The 19,226-nt window shown below is 37.2% G+C and overlaps 1 protein-coding gene across 1 annotated transcript in view; it reads left to right on the forward strand.

Moving 5' to 3' along the window:
* Nucleotides 1-19,226, forward strand: part of DNAH7 (dynein axonemal heavy chain 7) — a gene marked incomplete at both ends in the record, with an annotated part of 253,563 nt that overhangs the window by 211,428 nt on the left and 22,909 nt on the right. The window contains 5 exons of the mRNA XM_080689358.1: nucleotides 7,011-7,196; nucleotides 8,607-8,744; nucleotides 12,645-12,875; nucleotides 15,791-15,943; nucleotides 18,459-18,636. Coding sequence (XP_080545484.1) covers nucleotides 7,011-7,196; nucleotides 8,607-8,744; nucleotides 12,645-12,875; nucleotides 15,791-15,943; nucleotides 18,459-18,636 — 886 coding nt within the window. The remainder of the gene's footprint in view (nucleotides 1-7,010; nucleotides 7,197-8,606; nucleotides 8,745-12,644; nucleotides 12,876-15,790; nucleotides 15,944-18,458; nucleotides 18,637-19,226) is intronic.

Raw genomic sequence — 19,226 nt, forward strand, 5'->3', positions numbered from 1 at the left:
AAATAGACCAGTTTTCTTTTTTTCTGGAGCCTGGCTTTATTGTTAGAGATATGTCACTATAGTTTTATTCGAGAGTTTAGACCATTTATCAAGAAAACAAACTTTTTAAGCCACTAGTGTTAATCTGAAGTATAGATTCTGGAAAGAGACCAATGAGCCTAGTATTTAATCAACCACATTTCATCCTCTGCAATTCTGTCATATTCTCTCTCTCTCTCTCTCTCTCTCTCTCTCTCTCTCTCTCTCACACACACACACACACACACACACACACACACACACAACACACACACAGCATGGTGGTAGACTTTGTTATTGCTACTTGTTATCCATGTTTGCATCTTTGAAGAAATATTTGGTAAATCAACTCAAGTGCCTTTATGATACTGAGCTTTCTTTAAAGCAAGTCTTCTAAATCTTGTCAGAATTTTGAACGAATTTACTTGGAAATAAACAGTCTTGCTAGGTTGCTAAGAGTCTCAGTAAACTGCTAAGGCTGATCTCGAATCTAGGATCCTCCTGTCTCAGCCTCCCAAGTACTGGGACTATAGGTGTGCCACCTACCTGCTTTGAAATTCTTTAAATTGTTCAATTAATAGAAAATCAAAAACTTCAGTTTTGAAACTTTTAGTGAATTATGATTATTTTTTAAAGGCTTGCAAACTGAAAGGCATCAAATTCTATTTTTATCAAAGCAAAGGAGGAACCCAGCAAATATATGTTGAGAGCTCACATAGCATACAAAAGATCTTTTGTCTGAGCTTTTGTGCTTCACTGCATAAATCATGTATTAAAGAGAACAAACTGGAAAGGACTTTAATTTTATCTAAATTGGGGAAAACATTCAGATGAATCATAACTTTGAGTTTCTTTAGTAACATTCACACACACAAAAATAATATACCAGTAACTGAGGTAAAAATGCAGTGGCATACTGCCTGAGGAAGTATTTGAACTAAAATAATTACACCTTTCAATACAAAAAAATAAGGAACTCTTTTATTTAGCAATTTGTTCTGAATGCCTAGAGAGTATATTCTAATTTAAAATATAGTCTGGAAAAAATAAAGTATAGTCTGTAATGAACAGTCAATTAAAACTATACTGGAATGCAAGGCTGGTTCGACATTCAAAAGTTAATTAATATAATCAATTACATAACTAAAGACAAAAATCACATGATCATATTAATATATGTATGAAAAGCATTTGAGAAAATCCAACACTTGTGCATGATAAAAAATACTCCCAGTAAACTGGAAATAGAGGGGAACTTCTTCAAAAACCCTTAGCACTAACATCATACTTAAATGCTCTTCAGTATGACTGGGGTCAAATAAGAAGAGAGAGATTTGTTCACATGCATAGAGGGAAGATGGTCTTGTGGTCCTGTGAAGATGAAGGCAAAGATTTTAGTTCTTTTGCCACAAGATGAGGAATACCTAGAGCTATTAAAACCCAGGAAGGCAATGAAAGATCCTCTTGAAGGATTATAGGGAGTGTGGTCCTGCCCACACCTTGATTTTGGATTTCTTTTGTTTTAAGTCACCTAAAGACAGCCATAGGAAAGTAATACAGAATCCCATTATGATAATCTAGGCAGAATATGCTAAAGGTTACATTAAAACATCTGTGGTAGGATAAGGAACATGGCAGTGATACAGTAGCTATGTAGGGAAGGAGACTGAAATGACAGCTATTAAATAGTAAAGGGAGAAAGAGAAATCTTGTTTAGTAATAGTTTTCTGGTTTTGATAATTATGATACCATTCATAATCCAGGCAAGGAATAGTGTCAGAAATTCATATATGTAAACCCAACAAAAAGAAGCAGAATGAGAAATGACTGTCATACGGAATTCTGTTTCTGAGAGTTACTCTTCTCTATGTTCCATTTTCTACCTGAATCAAAGTAGTAGAAGCATCATCCCCTAAATCTTCAAGCTAGGAACTAGTGTGTCATTGATGCTCAGTTATTTCTAACCCCTTCCCACCATGCCGTTTTCCACTCCCCACCCTACCACTCCCATGTCCTATACTGTTGCTATAGTGAGCTTGCTCTGTTCCCTGTGCGATGTGTCTTTTCACATCTCTGGTCTCTCACATATATGTTTCTCCTATTCTGAGTGTCCTTTCCTGTGTTCAAGCCTTATGTACACTCGAGCCAGCCTGCCTGCCTTCCTTCCTTCCTTCCTTCCTTCCTTCCTTCCTTCCTTCCTTCCCTCCTCCTTTCCTCACCTTCCTTCCTGGAGATTTAACCCAGGGATATTCTATCTCTAGGTAGAATACCAGAGGTAGAATATCCTCCAGCCCATTTTATTTTTTATGTTGAAACAGGATTTCAGATAAATTGCTGAGGCTGGTCTCAAATCTGTGATCCTCCTCTCTCAGCTTCCCAAGTACTGAGATTACAGATGAGTACCACAGTGCCCAGCTACCCATCCTTCCTTCCTTCCTTCTTCCCTCCCTCCCTCTCTCTTCCCTTCTTTTTTTTATTTTTTATTGGTTCATTGTAGTCATAGAGTACAAGATGGCAGAGGCATACATGCACATATCACTCATTTGGCCCTTCCCTAATTTCCACCCCACTCCTTCTCCCTTAGACTCAGGAGCAAAGATTCCCTCCACTTGTAACATTTCTATATACATATATTATGGCTGACAAACTTTGTTCATGTTCATCCTTTGTTGAGAATATTGATTATTATGGGTAGTAGGAGGTGATTCCAGATATTTGTGGTCTTCCTGTGGTTTACTTGTTTGTCATCTCTATAATCCTAAAATACTGTAGCATAGTAACCAGAAACTTGGGTGCCCAGGCCTCAGTTTGTTCTGGCAGCCTTAACAGAGTGGATGATACATCTGCATTACTGGGAACTACTTTTGCTAGGAAGCAGAGTACATTCTGCCAAATCATGAGCCACTAGATATGTGCTGTTGCTCACTGACACATTCTCCTAAATTCTCTGCCTCATGTTCCAGTCAACAAAATAAAAACTTCATAATTTCCAGCCCCTCATTCAGTAAATGTCCCCTCTCAAATCACTACTACCTGTTCTTCCCTAATAGTAGTATTCCTATTGGAGAGACTCTTTAAGTGAGATTACTGAAATTTAAGGTACTTTACATTTTTACAGATAACTAACTGTAAGAAGGGCATGTAAAACTCAAATATGATGAAAAATCCTCAAGTGCAAGTTTGTCATATATTAGTGTAAAATGTATTAAAAATTGCTATAGTATTTTCCATAATTTTGCAATCCACTCATCTGTTGATAGAGACCTAGGTTGGTTCCATCTTTTGGCTATTACAAATTGTGCTGCTGTGAACATGGGTATGCATATGTTACTGAAGTTCTCTGATTTCAACCCCTTTGGAAAGATACCCAGGATTGGTATAGCCAGATCATATGGTGGATCCATTCCCAGTTTTATAAGGAATCTCCACACTAATCTCCATAGAGGCTGAACTAGTTTGGACTCTCACCAACAGTGTAAAAGAGTTCCTCTTTCCCCACATATTTGTGAGCATTTATTATTGTTTGATTTCTTTATTCTTGCCACTCTGATTGGGGTTAGATGGAATCTCAGTGTAGTTTTGATTTGCATCTCCCTGATGGCTAATGATGTTGAACATCTTTTCATGTATCTGTTGGCCATTTGTATCTCTTCTTTTGTGAAGTGTCTATTCAGTTCAGTTGCCCATTTCTTGATTGGGTTATTTGTTTTGCTAGTGCAGAGTCTTTTGAGATCTTTGTATATACTGGATATTAGTCCTCTGTCTGAGTGGTGACTGGTAAAATCTTCTCCCATTCTGTAGGCTTCCTCTTTAGGTTCTTGATGGTTTCCTTTGATGAGAAGAAACTTTTTAGTTTGATACCATCCCACTTGTTAATTCCTGTTTTCATTTCCTATGCTTTGGCGGTCTTGTTGAGAAAGTTACTGCCCATGCCTATATGTTGTAGTGTTGAGCCTATGCCCTCCTCTAATAGCTTCACAGTGTCTGGTCTAATTTCCAAGTCTTTGATCCATCTCGAGTTGATTCCTGTGCATGGTGAGAAGTAAGGATTTAGTTCCATCTCTCTACAAATGGATAGCATTTCTCTCAGCAGCATTTGTTGAAAAGGCTGTCTTTTCTCCAACATATGAGTTTGGCCCCTTTGTCAAAGATCAATTGACTATAAGTGTGTGGATTTGTTTCTGTATTTTCTATTCTGTTCCATTGGTCTGTGTGCTTGTTGTTGTGTCAATACCATGCTGTTTTAACTATTATTGCTCTGTAGTATAATTTGAAATCAGGGATTGTGATGCCTCCTGCATAGTTCTTATTGCTGAGAATTGCTTTGGATATTCTGGGTCTTTTCTTTCTCCATATAAAATTTATGACTGATTTTTTCTAGGTCTATGAAGAAAAATTTCATTGACTCTGTAGATCACTTTTGGCAGCCTGGCCATTTTGATGATATTTATTCTGCCAATTCATGAGCAAGGGGAATCTTTCTGTCATCCAAGGTCTTCTTCTATTTTTTCTTTAATGTTTTGCAAAATTATGGGAAATACACACAATGGAATTCTACTCAGCAATAAAGGACAACAAAATCGTGTCATTCGCAAGAAGATGGAAAGACCTAGAGAATATTATGTTAAGTGAGATCAGCCAAGCACAGAAAGACAAGGGACATATATTTTCTCTAATATGCCCAAACCAGGGAGTATTAGGGATACCAGTGGGACCCCAGAAAATGGAGGGGAAAAACCTTAGCAAAGCTAGAAAGGAAGGGTAGGGGAAGAAAAAGACTGAGGTTGATTAATGGAGTAGCTACATTTGAATATGTGTATAAGTGAGTATAGCATAGTTAACGTGGACACTCATGTTGGGAAGGAGGAGGGGAAGCAGGAGGGGGAGGGCACTAAGTACTCTGTGAATGTATGCCATTGTCAATATGATCCACATTACGATGTGAGACTATATAGTGTACCAAAAAAATGAAATAAAAATTGCTATAGTAAAATATCATAAGCAATAAATATTATACAGATAAGAGACAAATAAGAAACTGGAACAAAAATTATTTGGCAGGCTGATTCAGTATCTTTATGAGAAGCTTTTAATAATAAGACATAATTACTTGAATTACAAAAACATGTAAAAGAATAGAAGAGTTTATGAAATAAAAATACAAATGGTCAATAGACTTTTTCTTTTTCTCTTTTGTTGGTGGTACTAGGGATAGAATCCAGAGGCTTTCTACCTCCGGTATATACTCCACTCTGTTTTTTTCTTTTTTTTGAAACAGGGTCTCACTAAGTTGCTGAGAGCCTCACTAAGTAGCTGAGGCTGGCTTCAAACCTGTGTGATCCTCCTGTCTCAGCCTGCCAAGTCCAGAGATTACAAGCGTGCGCCGCCACACCCAGCTTGAATAGGCATTTTTTTTTAAGATTTCAATATTAAACACAAAATTAACAATTAAAAATAATTGTAAGCTGTGTGTGATAGCAAACCCCTTAATCCTAGTACTTGGGAGGCTGAGCCAGGAGGTTCATAGGTTTGAGACTAGTTTTAGCAACTTAGGCCCTGCACAAGTTAGTGAGATTCTGTTTTAAAACAAAAAAATAAAATAGGATGGGGGTACAGCTCAGATTATTCAGTCTGGAACAGACTGCCCCAGAGTTCAATCCCCAATACCACAAATAATAATAATGTTAATTATTATTATAATATTCTTTGCCATTATTATTATTTTTTTATTATTTTATGCTAAATGATAATGCTCAGTTAGTTTTCTTGGAAACAATAAGAATCAGAATTTTCTCTATGGCTGATGGTGTGTTAAATATTTATGCTCAAAATAAAAGAAATTGCAACATGAAAAATCAATACTAATATATTCAACAACACAAAAGAACACCAGAAAAGAGGCATTTCCACAAATTTGATAAATGTAAGTTTACAAGAGTTTATCACAAAGACTTAAAACTTTAATAGAAAAAATAAGTGAGAGGTTAGTGTACATCACAAATGTTTTCAAATAGATGAAACAATTACAACCTCTCTAGTATTTAAAAGGACACATTAAAATAAAATTATCTTTGCTCCATCAGATTAGCAGATATGTTTAACTCCTTACTAAAATCGCTACAGCCCTTCAGAAAAGCAATTTGCTAACATTTACAATTTGCTTTTCAGAAGCTTTTTTTTTTGAAAGAAAAACAGTAGTTTCCAGTTATTCAAAGAATTTTTTCATGAAATACTATAGAAAATCTTATAACGTTTGGCTTACAAGTGCAAACTTGAATATACAGTGTGATTCCAACTGCCAGTCTCACATGTGAATATAAAGAAGCAAGGAAGGCAGCCAGTACAATCAGTACTGGTCATCTCTGCATCCTCTATTTGTTCTGCATGTCCCTCCACCTCCACCATGCAAGGTTTTGTTTGTTTGTTTGTTTGTTTGTTTGTTTGTTTGTTTTGTGGTACTGGGGATGGAACTCAGGGACCTTCTACTTCCAGGCTATAGTCCCAGACCCATTTTATATTTTATTTGGAAACAGGGTCTCACTAATTTGCTGAGAGCCTCACTAAGTAGCTGAGGCTGGCTTTGAACCTGGGTGATCCTCCTGTCTCAGCCTCCCAAGTACTGAGATTATTGGCCTGCACCACCATGCCTGGCTAACATGTAAGGACTCTAAGGGTGGCATTACGGTCTAACTCATTTGTGTCTGGCACATAGCAGGTACCCAAGTCATGTTGGTTAAATAGTAAATGAGTTCACAATTGAGTAGAGGAGTTCTAATCTCAGCAGTAACCAAATGGAAATGAAATCACACAGAAGGAGATTGCTTCTGGGGGACAGGGTACCAATTGGCAAGGGAGTCTATAAAGGGAAATTGTGCTATTGCAGACTTTGTGTAAGGATGTTTAACCTATTATAGGAGGCAACAAGAAGCAATTTCATATAATGTGCTACCGATTGCTCTTAACTGGCCCCTGACCTGAGCTCTCCATCTTAGGAACTGCCTTATGATGCTCTGCGGTACATGACTGGGGAGTGCAATTATGGAGGCAGGGTGACGGACGACTGGGACCGACGCACGCTGCGCAGCATTCTCAACAAATTCTACTGTACAGAGTTAGTTGAAAATTCAAACTACAGATTTGACTCAAGTGGCATCTATTTTGTCCCACCTTCTGGTGATGTAAGTATGCCCTTCGAGAAATCTAAAGCCAGTAAAACATGACATGACTACGGTAGTGATGATTTTTTTTCTAACTGCTGGTTTCCTCTAAGGCTGTTATTTGGTTAACCCTTGTCTGTGCTTTCTTCAGTCCTCCTAACAGATGCAGTTAGGAGTTTCCTGTAGTGTGAGGTGTATCAGGAACAGTCCTCGCCTGGCTGGGTGCAGTAGTGCACGCTTATAATATCAGTGTTTTGGGAAGCAGAAACAGAAGGATAGCAAACTCGAGGCCAGCCTGGACAACTTAGTGAGACGCTGTCTCAAAAAAATAAAAAGGGCTGGGGACATAGCACAGTGATAGAATACCCTTGGGTTCAAGCCCCAGTGCCATGAAAAACAAAACCAGAAACATTCTTCACCCAAGAATAGCTTTCTCAGTGACCCAAAATTCTATCATCATGAATTTAATTCTTTGGGTAAAAAGACCTTGTCCCCAGTTAAAATGAATATATACGTAAAAGGGATTACAAAATACCAATAATGGTACTAGTCTTTATATAACAATTTATATGACTGAGCCAGTTTTAATAATTATCTCACTAGAGCATCATATTAACTTTGGTATTATCATTTTATTCCTTTTGCCAATAAGGATACCTCCCTCCTTATGCATTTATGGATGTCATCAAGGAAAGCATGGGATTTTGATATATGTCTATGTAAATAAAAGGTGTATGCATGCGCATGAAAAGATGTGTGATGTTAGTGATTGTTATCTCAGAATAATAAAATTTCAAATAATTTTTACTTTTCTGAGGTGAGTGGCTTTCTCACAGTAAGAGTAAAGAAAACAGCCAAGCGTGGTGGCACACACTTGTAATTCCCGCACTTGGGAGGCTGAGACAGGAGGATCGCACAAGTTCGAAGCCAGCTTCAGCTACTTAGTGAGGCTCTCAGCAACTTAGTGAGACCCTGTTTCCAAATAAAATATAAAATAGGTCTGGGAGTATAGCCCGGAGGCTAAAAAAAAAAAAGCCCCTGGGTTTCACCCCCAGTACCACAAAAACAAGAGTAAAGAAAATAATCAAAATTAACCAGAAAATTAAGAATTATGATTAAATCTAGGATAGGACCAATAAAATGTGATACAAAATTTTCTGTGGAAAAAGAATTTCTAAATGGGGTTATCACAATTCCCCTTTGCTTGTTTAAAAACTCATTCAATTGAAAGGTACATTTCCTTTTTATCCCAAAATGTGTCCATCTGGTTTTTGAATCTTTGGCCCAGGCTGAAGGAAAATGAAAGCCCTCAGTGTCCCATCTTCCAGGCTCATCCGCTCACTAGAGTATTGGCAATGATCTGTTTTCTGTATGAAGTTCTGCTGTAGACTGATTCCTAACCTCTGACTTCTCCGTTATTCATCTTTGCAGCACAAAAGCTACATTGAATACACAAAGACTCTGCCACTGACCCCAGCACCAGAAATCTTTGGGATGAATGCCAACGCCGACATCACTAAAGATCAGTCAGAAACTCAACTGCTGTTCGACAACATCCTCCTTACACAGGTGCGTGATGCCTGAGAGAAGCTCTCTGAGCCACACATGCCCACGCGAGAGTCTCCTGACACCCTTCTGTCAGCTAGAGGAGCTTCTAGAAGAAAGGAAAATGCACACATACTAAATAGGGATTTAAACAGAGTGAAAAAATTATTACTCTTTGGTTTTGGAACCAAAACCTATTGTTTGAATACCATTCTACCTCTAGTAATTCCAGTTTTTTTTTCTTGCAAAAGCCATGCCCCAATACATTATATGTCCTTTTAAGTTTCTTTAAAAAAAAAGAATGTCAAAGGTACTTGGGAAGCAATTTTAAGACAGAATTTGTCTAGAATTTTGTCTATTTTATTTTCCTTTCAGTTACTAATTTCTCTCTAGCTTCTCTCCATAATTTTCCTGATATGTCCTCTAATTCAATAATTTTAATAATTCAAAAATTTTAATGACATCTTTGTAAAATCTTTCAGAACATTTTAAAACTAGTTTATATAGAAACAGTTCCTTTCACAGTAATATTTTTCAGATTTTTTTTAAAGCATATGATTGCAAAAGTAGGTAAAAATAAAATAGAAAGGGTTAGCAGAAATATCCAGCTGCCTCTTGGTCCCCACTCAGCCCTGCTAGGAGGGAGCTCTTCAAAGGCACCAGGACAGAGCATGCCCAGGCACAGAGTAGTCCATCGAGCAAGTGAAGACATCTGTCAGTGCTGCTTGTCTATTTAGAGATTGTCCCGGGTTCTCCCTTTGGAAAACGTGCTTACGGGCTTGTTTTTCTAATTTTTGAAAGCAAATTAACTAAGTGACATGGATTCCCATGGTGATTAAATGAAATTTTAATGAATTTAGGATGAATATTCAGTCAAGCAAATTCCCCTACCCACTGAATTTTATTTTGATGGAATCTCAGAGTAAACATGACAAGGGATGGCGCTTGTATGGCGCTTACGGTGTGCCAGCACTCTTGTGCTTTTTGTAGCACAATGGATACTTAGGATAATCCTAGGAGGTAGGATTTACAGCTAGAAGATGAAATCACAAAAAGGTTAAATCATTTGCTCAAAGTCAGCTAGTCCAGTTCTGGGCCAGTATTCTAGCTCCTATTGTTTGACAGCTCCTATTGTTTGTTCAGAGCCTGTGTTCAGAACTGCCATCCTCCTCTAGAGTCTAAAAATAGACTATGACTAGAAGGCAGACAACCAAAGATGCTGAAAACCCTAACAATTGGGAGGATACTGCCCTGTGCTCTTATTGACAGAAGAACCTGTGAAATTCCTGTTTCTAGCCTACTCTATAATGATATTTTCTAATAAAGCAAAATGGACAAAGACTATTTTTAATCTCCATTTTACACAGTAATAGCACTAAAATCAATTATTGTCCACATAAAAGTATGTGACCAAATATGAATAAGTAACATTAGGAACATTATATAAGTGTAATACACAGCAGTTTGACAACAGGGCGTTTATAGTGTCTTTTGGCTTTATTTAAGCTTGATGGGGCTTGTCACATTACAGAATACATAAAACAGTAGGCTCGTTCCAAGAGAAAATGACTCGGAACCAAACAAATAAGTTTAAATACACAAGGGGTATCTTCCCAGTATGCGATTAAACAACCTCTTAATATTCTGAAGCTCAGATATACAAGTACGGTTATAGCGATAGGTAGGTAGTATTTCAGCGGGCCACAGTTGAGAGGCAGAGAGACCAGACTGCTTGGCGTGGAGAGTAAGTTAATGGGGACAAGACTTCTGCATTGATGGATTTAAAGCATTTTGGAAAAAATAAAAGAGGGAGACATCAGAGTTGAGAATGTAATTTTTTCAGTGATTTTTTTGCTTGTACTTAACTACCATACTCTATTTTAGTAGGAGGATTGTTAGAAGGAAGACTGTTACAAAGTTAATATGGGCCAGGCACAGTGGTTCACACTTGTAAACCCAGTACTTAGGAGGCTGATACAAGAAGATTGCAGGCTCAAGGCCAGTCTCCATAATTTATAGTTAGACCCTCAACAACTTAGTGAAACCCTGTTTCAAAATAAAAAAATAAAATAAGGTTGTGGATGTAGCTCAGAGATAGAACTCCCCTGGGTTCAATCACCAGCACCACAAAATAAATTACATAAATAATGCAAACAAGCAAGCAAGCTAATATAGTCTAGTGTCTCTAAAGATGTTAAACCCTGATGGCTTCTTAAAAAATAAATTCCATTTACCTTAGCATATTCCAATTGCAATGATGAAATCTTTAAGGACAGTTAGTAAAAATTAAAAAGCTAAGATAAACAACTATAGATAAATGACACCTAGTTGCTCTTAATTCTTATTATCTGTTGGATATTACCCTTAAAAAGGCACCTCCCCGGTGATACGGTTTTGGTGTTTGAGAAATAGATTGAGGGAACACCTGTATCACTAAAATATTTTTCTTACATTTTTGGTAGGTTATAGGCATGAGTTTTTCTGTTTTATTTTTTGCCATCATTTTTATGGGGGCACAGCTCTTGTTAGAAAATAGGAATATTCTTTATTAATTTATAGTGCCTTATATGTATATCAAAATACAAACAAATCAGTATAAATTCTTTAAATGCAGTGGAAATAGACATTTCACTAGTTTGGGCCAAATCCTCACTATCTTTTTTTCTTTCTGAGTTGTTCTTTGTATTTAGTTGTAAGCCAGGTACCTTGGGATTATAATAAAGGTTTATTATATGGCCATATCCCTTTTTTACTAGCACATAATTAAAACTTGGCAACACTTAATCATTTTATGGTATAATTGCATAGGATCTTATGGAAGCATATGGTGGGTAGAAACTTAAAGATAATAATATTTATAGAATATTTATATCTAGAGGGTAGAAACCAGAAAATATAAAATCAGAAAGAAAATGAAACCAAATTTTCTTGGACAAGAAAAATGAAATATATTCATTTATATTCTAGTAGTGCTTATTCTCTTTGAATGCACACACACACGCGCGTGCACACACACACATACACCACTCATATATTCTGAGATTTTAAGAGGTTTTCCAGAAAATATAGATTCATTAGCACAGTGCCACTATAAACATATAAAACAAAAATTGAATTGGAATTCTCCTTGCTTGCCTCCAACGTGAATCACTAGAGTCTGTCTTTGCCCCATAACTCTCCCAACTGCTTATGGAAGATGAGCTTATTTTCCTTGCCCTGCAGGTTCAAGGAGAAAACTCTATCTCTACTTCTGGCACCTGGTAGGCACCAGAGTTATTAGCAAATATATTTTGCAGCAAGTTCCCTCAAAGCAAGATGAGATTTCCTCCTCCTCACCATCCCAGGGCCACTCCAGCAGTGCAGATGCCTTTTCTTCCCCTATCTCCAGCCTTTTCCCAGGCAGCAAAATCCCCAGCTTACCTGCTTTCTCTGGATCCTCTTTGCCTCTGAACACATTACATATGTACTCATCTCCCTTGCTCTTTTTTTTCTTTCTTTCAAAATCCCTCCCCAAACCGGGTGTATTGGCGCACTCTTGTAATCCCAGCATTCGGAAGGCTGAGACCAGAGGATTGTGATTCACGGACAGCCTCAGCTACTTAGTGAGGCTCTTTGCAACTCAGTGAGACCTGGTTTTTAAATAAAAAATAAAAAATAGTGCAGGGGGTGTAGCTCGGAGGTCGAATGCCCTTGGGTTCCATCCCCAGACCCGCAAAAAAAAAAAAAAAAAAAAAAAAAAAAAAAAAAAAAAAAACAACCCTCCCCATGTACTCATCGCTTTAATAAATCTTATGTGGAGAAGGATCATAGATAAAACAGCAGAACAGGGTTCAATCTTAGGAAAATTCTCCTTAGGTTTTCTTCTTTTCAGCTATTCTCAGACCTTTTCTTGAAGACTTCTGTTATAGTTTGGATCCTTCATAGTCTCGTTCAGCAGGTGCTGGTGGGAAGTCATCAGAGGATGTAGTAAATGAGGTCGCTGGCGACATCTTGGGGAAACTTCCACACAACTTCGATGTGGAGGCTGCAATGAGGAGGTACCCCACAACTTACACCCAGAGCATGAACACCGTACTCGTGCAAGAGATGGGACGGTTCAATAAGTTGCTGCAGACCATAAGAGACTCGTGTATTAATATACAAAAAGCAATCAAGGTAACGCAGAGTACACTCACAAAATTGTTGAATTAAACATAGTGTTGATTTATTTAGTAAATATTTATTGGATACAAACACCATATAAGTACTGTTCTGGGTCCTGAGGAGAAAAAAAATCCCTGGTGTTGTGAAGCTCATAGAATTCTGGGAGTGACAGTTAAGCAGATAGCTAAGTATCGAGTGTATTCATAGCAACAGTACACCGGATAGGATGTAAAGGAATAAAAAGGACAAAGCCTCTGTACCCCTAGAGCTTCCATTTCAGTGAGGGAGACAAACACAAATAGAGAAATACATTCCAGTACTTGGGAGATTAAGGCAGGAAAATCACAAGTTCAAGGCTAGCCTCAGCATTTAGTGAGACATTGTTTTAAAATAAAAAATAAAAAGGGCTTGGAGGTAGAATGCCCCTATATAATCTTGGTAAGTGATAATTCCATGGGGAAAAAAATAGAAGAGAACAAGACTGGGGTAGGCCCCTCCTGAGGAGTTGACTCTTGGACAAAGCTCCTGATTCTGAAGGGGAAAACGTGGGCCAGTTGAGGGAAAAGCTTTCCGCAGAGGAGTCTACTAGGTGACAGAGGTTTCTGTGGGAGTAACCCGGAGGAGTCCAGGAGAACTTGTTTGGCCTAAGCAAGTGGAAGGTCTGCAGAAGGAGCAGGTTTAAAGGAGAAAGTCAAGAATTAATTTGAGATTTTTTTTAAGTATCCGAATGCGGTAGTACAAACCTGCAATCCCAGCTACTCAAGAAGTTGAAGCAGGAGGATTTTAAATCCAAAGCCAGCCTAGATAACTTAGTGAGACCCTGTCTCAAAACAAAAACTAAAAAGGATTGGAATGTAACTCAGGTTACAACACCCCTGGATTCACTCATATACTGCAAAAAAAAAAAAAGGAAAAGAGAAATAAAAATGTGGCTCGCGCTCAATAAAGTTACCTTCCACTGAGTTTGCCACACTTACTTATTATTCTCTCATGTGCGCGCCCCAGATGTGTGTATAGACATGCACTTATATAATTTTTTCTAAATTATTTGAGAATAATGCTTGCTTACATTATACTCCCCCTTCCATTTTTTCAGAGACACAAAGATTGTTTAGAAAAGTAGGAAATACAGATTCAAGGGAGACTGTGGGCCACGCCAAAGTGAGAGAGGCCCATTATAACCTCGTATCTCTGTAATAATTAAAGTTCTACTTCCTAAGAACAAAAAAAAATATTTTATAATACTACAGTATAATTATCACATTCAAGAACAATAACATTATCATAATATATAATCATCAATAAAAAATCAATTTTGTCAATTATTACGATGTTATTTTTATGGCTGTTTTTTTGGGAACAGGTTTTAGGCCAGGATCAAATCTTGCATTTAGTTTCCATGTGTATTCAGTCTTTTTTATTCTTTTAAGAATAAAAAAGTCATTTTCTTTCATGATGTTGCCTTTTTAAAAGAATGCAGACCACTTATTTTATAAAATTTCCTGTATTAGTTATAAAATTAAATGCCTGACTTATAATATTTTAAAAGTAAAACAACAAAAGAAATTGCTAAAGCCATTCCCAAGAAAATTTTGTTTTCTAAATTTTCTGAATACTTAGTTTAAAAACTCCTCTTTCATTTTGGAAGCCTTCTTTGGCAACTGATCATTTGGGGCTGTCTGCTTTTTTTTAAAGAACGGGGCATAATCACATTGAGCAGATACTGTAAGGACACAGGGTCACCGACTGTGGCCTTTGCTGTAATGTAATCTGGCTGAGCTGTTTGGCTAAGACACATTTTGTTTGCATCATTCCATGTTTCTCTGTAACCCAATTCTTCTATTTCCTGGAAGATAAAAGCTGTTTTCCAGCATTTGGGGAGTGAAAAGAGAAGAGAGACCTTTTTTTTTATCTCAGCACCAATGTTCATGAGTCACATACTCTCTTGATTTCAGTACAACTCTGACCACAACTGGATCTGACATTTCTTATTCCAGGAATTTCTGCTTTTCCCTTTCTGGGTTACATTTGAAGTAGGCGATATGCAGTTTAGGGGAAGAAGATGTGGGAATTTGTTTTATAAACTAAGTTTCAAAATTTTTGTCATTTAATACCACCATCCTCTCCTAATTTTCAGAACCACCCAGGGCTATTAATTCCTAAGAATTTGGAATATGCCTCAATGGTTTCCTCTCTGCCCGTTAGAGATAAGGTTTCTCATGATGACTAAGTCAACTACCAACAGTCCTTTGTAGATGTCAAACTTGGTTGCCATTATTCCCTTCCTTTTTTCTTTTCTGCATCACGGGCTTAGAATTAAAAAATAAATAAATTCCCTTATTATTTCAGTGGAGTTTTCAGAAGAAAGCAAATGAAACATGTATAGCTGGTTCATCAAATTTACTCTAAAATCTACCCCTTATGTTAGTTGGAATAATATTTCCAACTATAAGAAAAACAGAATGACAGTAATAACTGGCCCTATTACAAGGTCAAATAGGCAGGAATTTTCAAGAGTCTTGAAGTTTCAACATCTGTGCATTAGTGATTAAAAATGGGATAAGCTCAACTAGACTTCACAACTATAAAGTATTTTAAATTTTCAAACATTTCATATAACTTTCCTGATTTTATGTTCATCACTATCCCTTTTATCCCTTTAAGATTTCAGGGTGAAGATACATTACTTGTCCAATTAATAGACAAGTAAATGAAGTCAAAATTAAACTGTGACTTTCTAATAAAATTTGGTTATGGTAAAACTGTTAGTTTATCTAAAGACTAGTTCAAAGACCCCATGCCTTACTCGTGGACAAAAACAAGTATCTTCATGCTCTATAAACAAAGGATAATTGTGAAGAAGATGTTTAAAAAGAGAACTGCTCATAATCTAAATGTCATGTTAACTAAGGTGAAATATGTTTCAGGGGCTTGTAGTGATGTCTACAGAACTTGAAGAGGTGGTTAGAAGCATTTTGAATGTCAAAATTCCAGGAATGTGGATGGGTAAATCCTACCCAAGCCTTAAACCCCTCGGCAGCTACGTGAATGACTTCCTTGCAAGACTAAAATTCTTACAGGTGAGCTCATCTAAATAAACATATATTGCTAACTTTCCTGGTTTTGTTTTCTTCTTCATTTTTCCTAGTTTTCTTTCTTCTTCATGCCTAATGTGATAAATGTTATGCTCTATAGTTTCCTTGTGCATCCCAGCCACAAATGACTGCTATTTAAGGATAGTTCATATAATGTACATAACTGTTACCTAGCACTGTCCAACTACTAGTATCAAAAGTAGAAATTCTACCTAAAACCCTCTTTAGGAGTAGGTAGTCATGTTCGGTGCAGTAAGAAATTCAAATTAATGCCAAGAAAAAAAGAGAAACATCTGGCATATGAATTTCCCTAATAAGTATTTAGCATTAAAATATGATACCTGTAAAATAGAAACTCTCATACACTGTTGGTGGGATTGTAAATTAGTATGTCCAGTATGGAAATCAGGGAAAAGGCTCTTTAAATTACTAGGAATGGAACCACCATATGATCCAGCCATACCACTCCTGTATCTTTCAAAGAATTAAAGTTAGAACACTACAGTGATACATTCATACCCAAGTTTATAGCAGCACGATTCACATTAACCAAATTATGGAACCAACCTGGGTTCTGTCAACAGATGAGTAGATTAAGACAATGAGGTATCTATACACTAAAACATTTTACTCAATCAAGAACAAAATTACATCATTTATGGGAAAATAGATGAAACTAGAGAATATAATGCTAGGTAAAATCAGCCAGTCTCAGAGAATTAAGGGTCATATGTTTTCTCCTATTTGTGGAAGCTAGAATAAAAATAGGAAATGAAAGGGACCTGAGTCAAATGAGAGAGGCCAGTGGATGGGGAAGGAGGTGGGGAAGAAGAAAAAGATGATAGAGAAAGGGAAACAGTTCCAGTAAGATTATGTCCATACATGAAACTATCACTACCAAAATAACACATAGGGGGATGGAGGAGAGGGATCAGGGCAGGATACAGAGGGAAATACACCACGTGATGTATGCATTTCTGTTTGTATCACTTTGAATTTCGCTGTGATGTATAACTGCAATGCACCAATAAAAGTAGATGGAAAAAATGGATTCCTGTAGCAGAGTGAAAGACAAGTTACTAGTGAGGAGGAGTGTTTTTTGATTGCTGAGAAGCCTTCTAGGTCATGAAATCACCAGTGCAAGAGAGCAGGGACCTCAGTGGCTAATTGGCTTGGAAATGTCAAATCAGCAAAAGCCTACCTCCTAATTATCTGGCAACACAGTCACTTAACTGTGTTCTTATTAACAATTATATCTATTGATGTGTCAGATAATTTTCTAGACACTGTACATAAGGCACCAAAAACTAAGGAAATTTCTGTAGGAATAATAAAACAACTCCCTTTTTACAATCCAGGCTCTCTGTTGCATGAGTTGGATACGAAAGAATTAAGATTGTTATTGAAAGATGAGGTCTACATTGGGTTCTTATAGGAAAAAGCTTTTCAAGTCCATTATTTAGACTGACTTCTAAAATTTACTATTTGGCTAAAGCCGTGATTCACCCTGATCACCAGTAGAATATATGATATTAATAAAGAATGAATAGAGAATAAAGGTGTCTTAATGTTTCTAAAAACCTTAAGCTCTCACTACCCTACTTGTTTCAGGAGTTCTTTGCGCAGTATTTTGTTTCCACATAATGGATTATATTGTATTTTGGTGAAGTGGGAGGAAGAAATTTCATAAGAAAATTCTTCTTACTTGGTACTAATGAATTAGACAGGAAAAAAGTGGGGCGTGGAAACACTATTATATAACTAGACTTTATGGGAATCTTTATTCAACTGTATACCGTGAAATACTATGCAGCAATGCATATTAAATATTTGTTATGGTACAGAGATTTTCTTAAGGTACCAACAGTCATTTATATCTGCATGCTTGACTATTATAATTCCCACGCTGATATGATAGATATGAAGTAAAGTCAGGCAAATGCTGAGCATGCTATTATTTTTATTAATCTTTTATTGGTGCATTATAATTGTATGTCATAGTAGAGTCATAGTGATACACTCATATGCGCACATAACACTATTTGATCTGTTTTCTTCTCCAAACTTCCCTTTCTCTTCCTTCCTTCCTCCCCCAATTCCTTTTCATTATACTCCATTGGTCTCTCCCATCATTTTCCTGAAGCCGCTTTTCTTTTCTATTTTCTCTCTAGCTTCTACATGAGAGAGAAAACATACACATGGCCAACAAATAAATGAAAAAATTATCAGTATCCTTAGCTATCAGGGAATCACAAATCAAGACTATACTAGAATTCCATCTCACTCCAGTTAGAATGGCAATCATCACGTATACGAGCAATACATAGTATATGCTACTTTGTTTTTAGATCCTTAACATTACAGCTTAGCATTCCTCAAAGCTCGTTTACTAGTTTATCTAAATGATAACAAGAGTGTTCAGGGACATGTTTTATTAAGCAGTGCTATATTTAAGAATCCAAAGACTATTGTTTGGACACTGTGTTTTGACCCACCATAGCAATGGTACGAGGTTGGCCCTCCTCCTGTCTTCTGGCTTTCTGGATTCTTCTTCACACAAGCCTTTCTGACCGGTGCCCAGCAGAACTATGCCAGGAAATACACTATTCCCATCGATCTGCTTGGGTTCGACTATGAAGTGATGGATGACAAAGAATACAAGCATGGTCCTGAGGATGGTAAGTGCAGGAACACAATGAGTTGTCTCATATCTGGGCACCAAACAAAAGCATACCATTTTTTTTTTCTTAGTACTAAGGACTGAGCTTCACCTCAAGCCCTATTTTGTTTTTTAAGTCTTTTTTTTTTTTTTTTTTGCGGTACTGGGGTGGAACCAGGGGAATTCTACCTCCGAGCTACACCCCCACTCCTATTTTATTCTTTATTTTGAGACAGGGTCTCACTGAGTGACAAAGGGCCTCACTATGTAGCTGAGAGTGGCTGCGGACCTGTGATCCTTCTGTCTCAGCCTCCTGAATGCTGGGATTACAAGCATGCGCCATCATGCCAGGCTTTGTTTTTTATTTTATTTTATTTTATTTTATTTTATTTTTGGTGGTACTGGGGTTCCTGGAAGCTCTCCTTCCTCTGGGCTACACTCCCAGACCTATTTTATATTTTTTGAAACAGGGTCTCTTACGCCAGCACGGCTGGCTTCGAACCTGCGCGATCCTCCTGTCTCCGCCTCCCAAGCGCGGGGATTACAAGCGTGCGCCACCACGCCCGGCGTTTTTTATTTTAAAACAGGGTCTTGGTACCATTCTCATTT

This window comes from Muscardinus avellanarius (genome assembly GCF_963383645.1).
Source record: "Muscardinus avellanarius genome assembly, chromosome: 2".
Lineage (NCBI taxonomy): Eukaryota > Metazoa > Chordata > Mammalia > Rodentia > Gliridae > Muscardinus > Muscardinus avellanarius.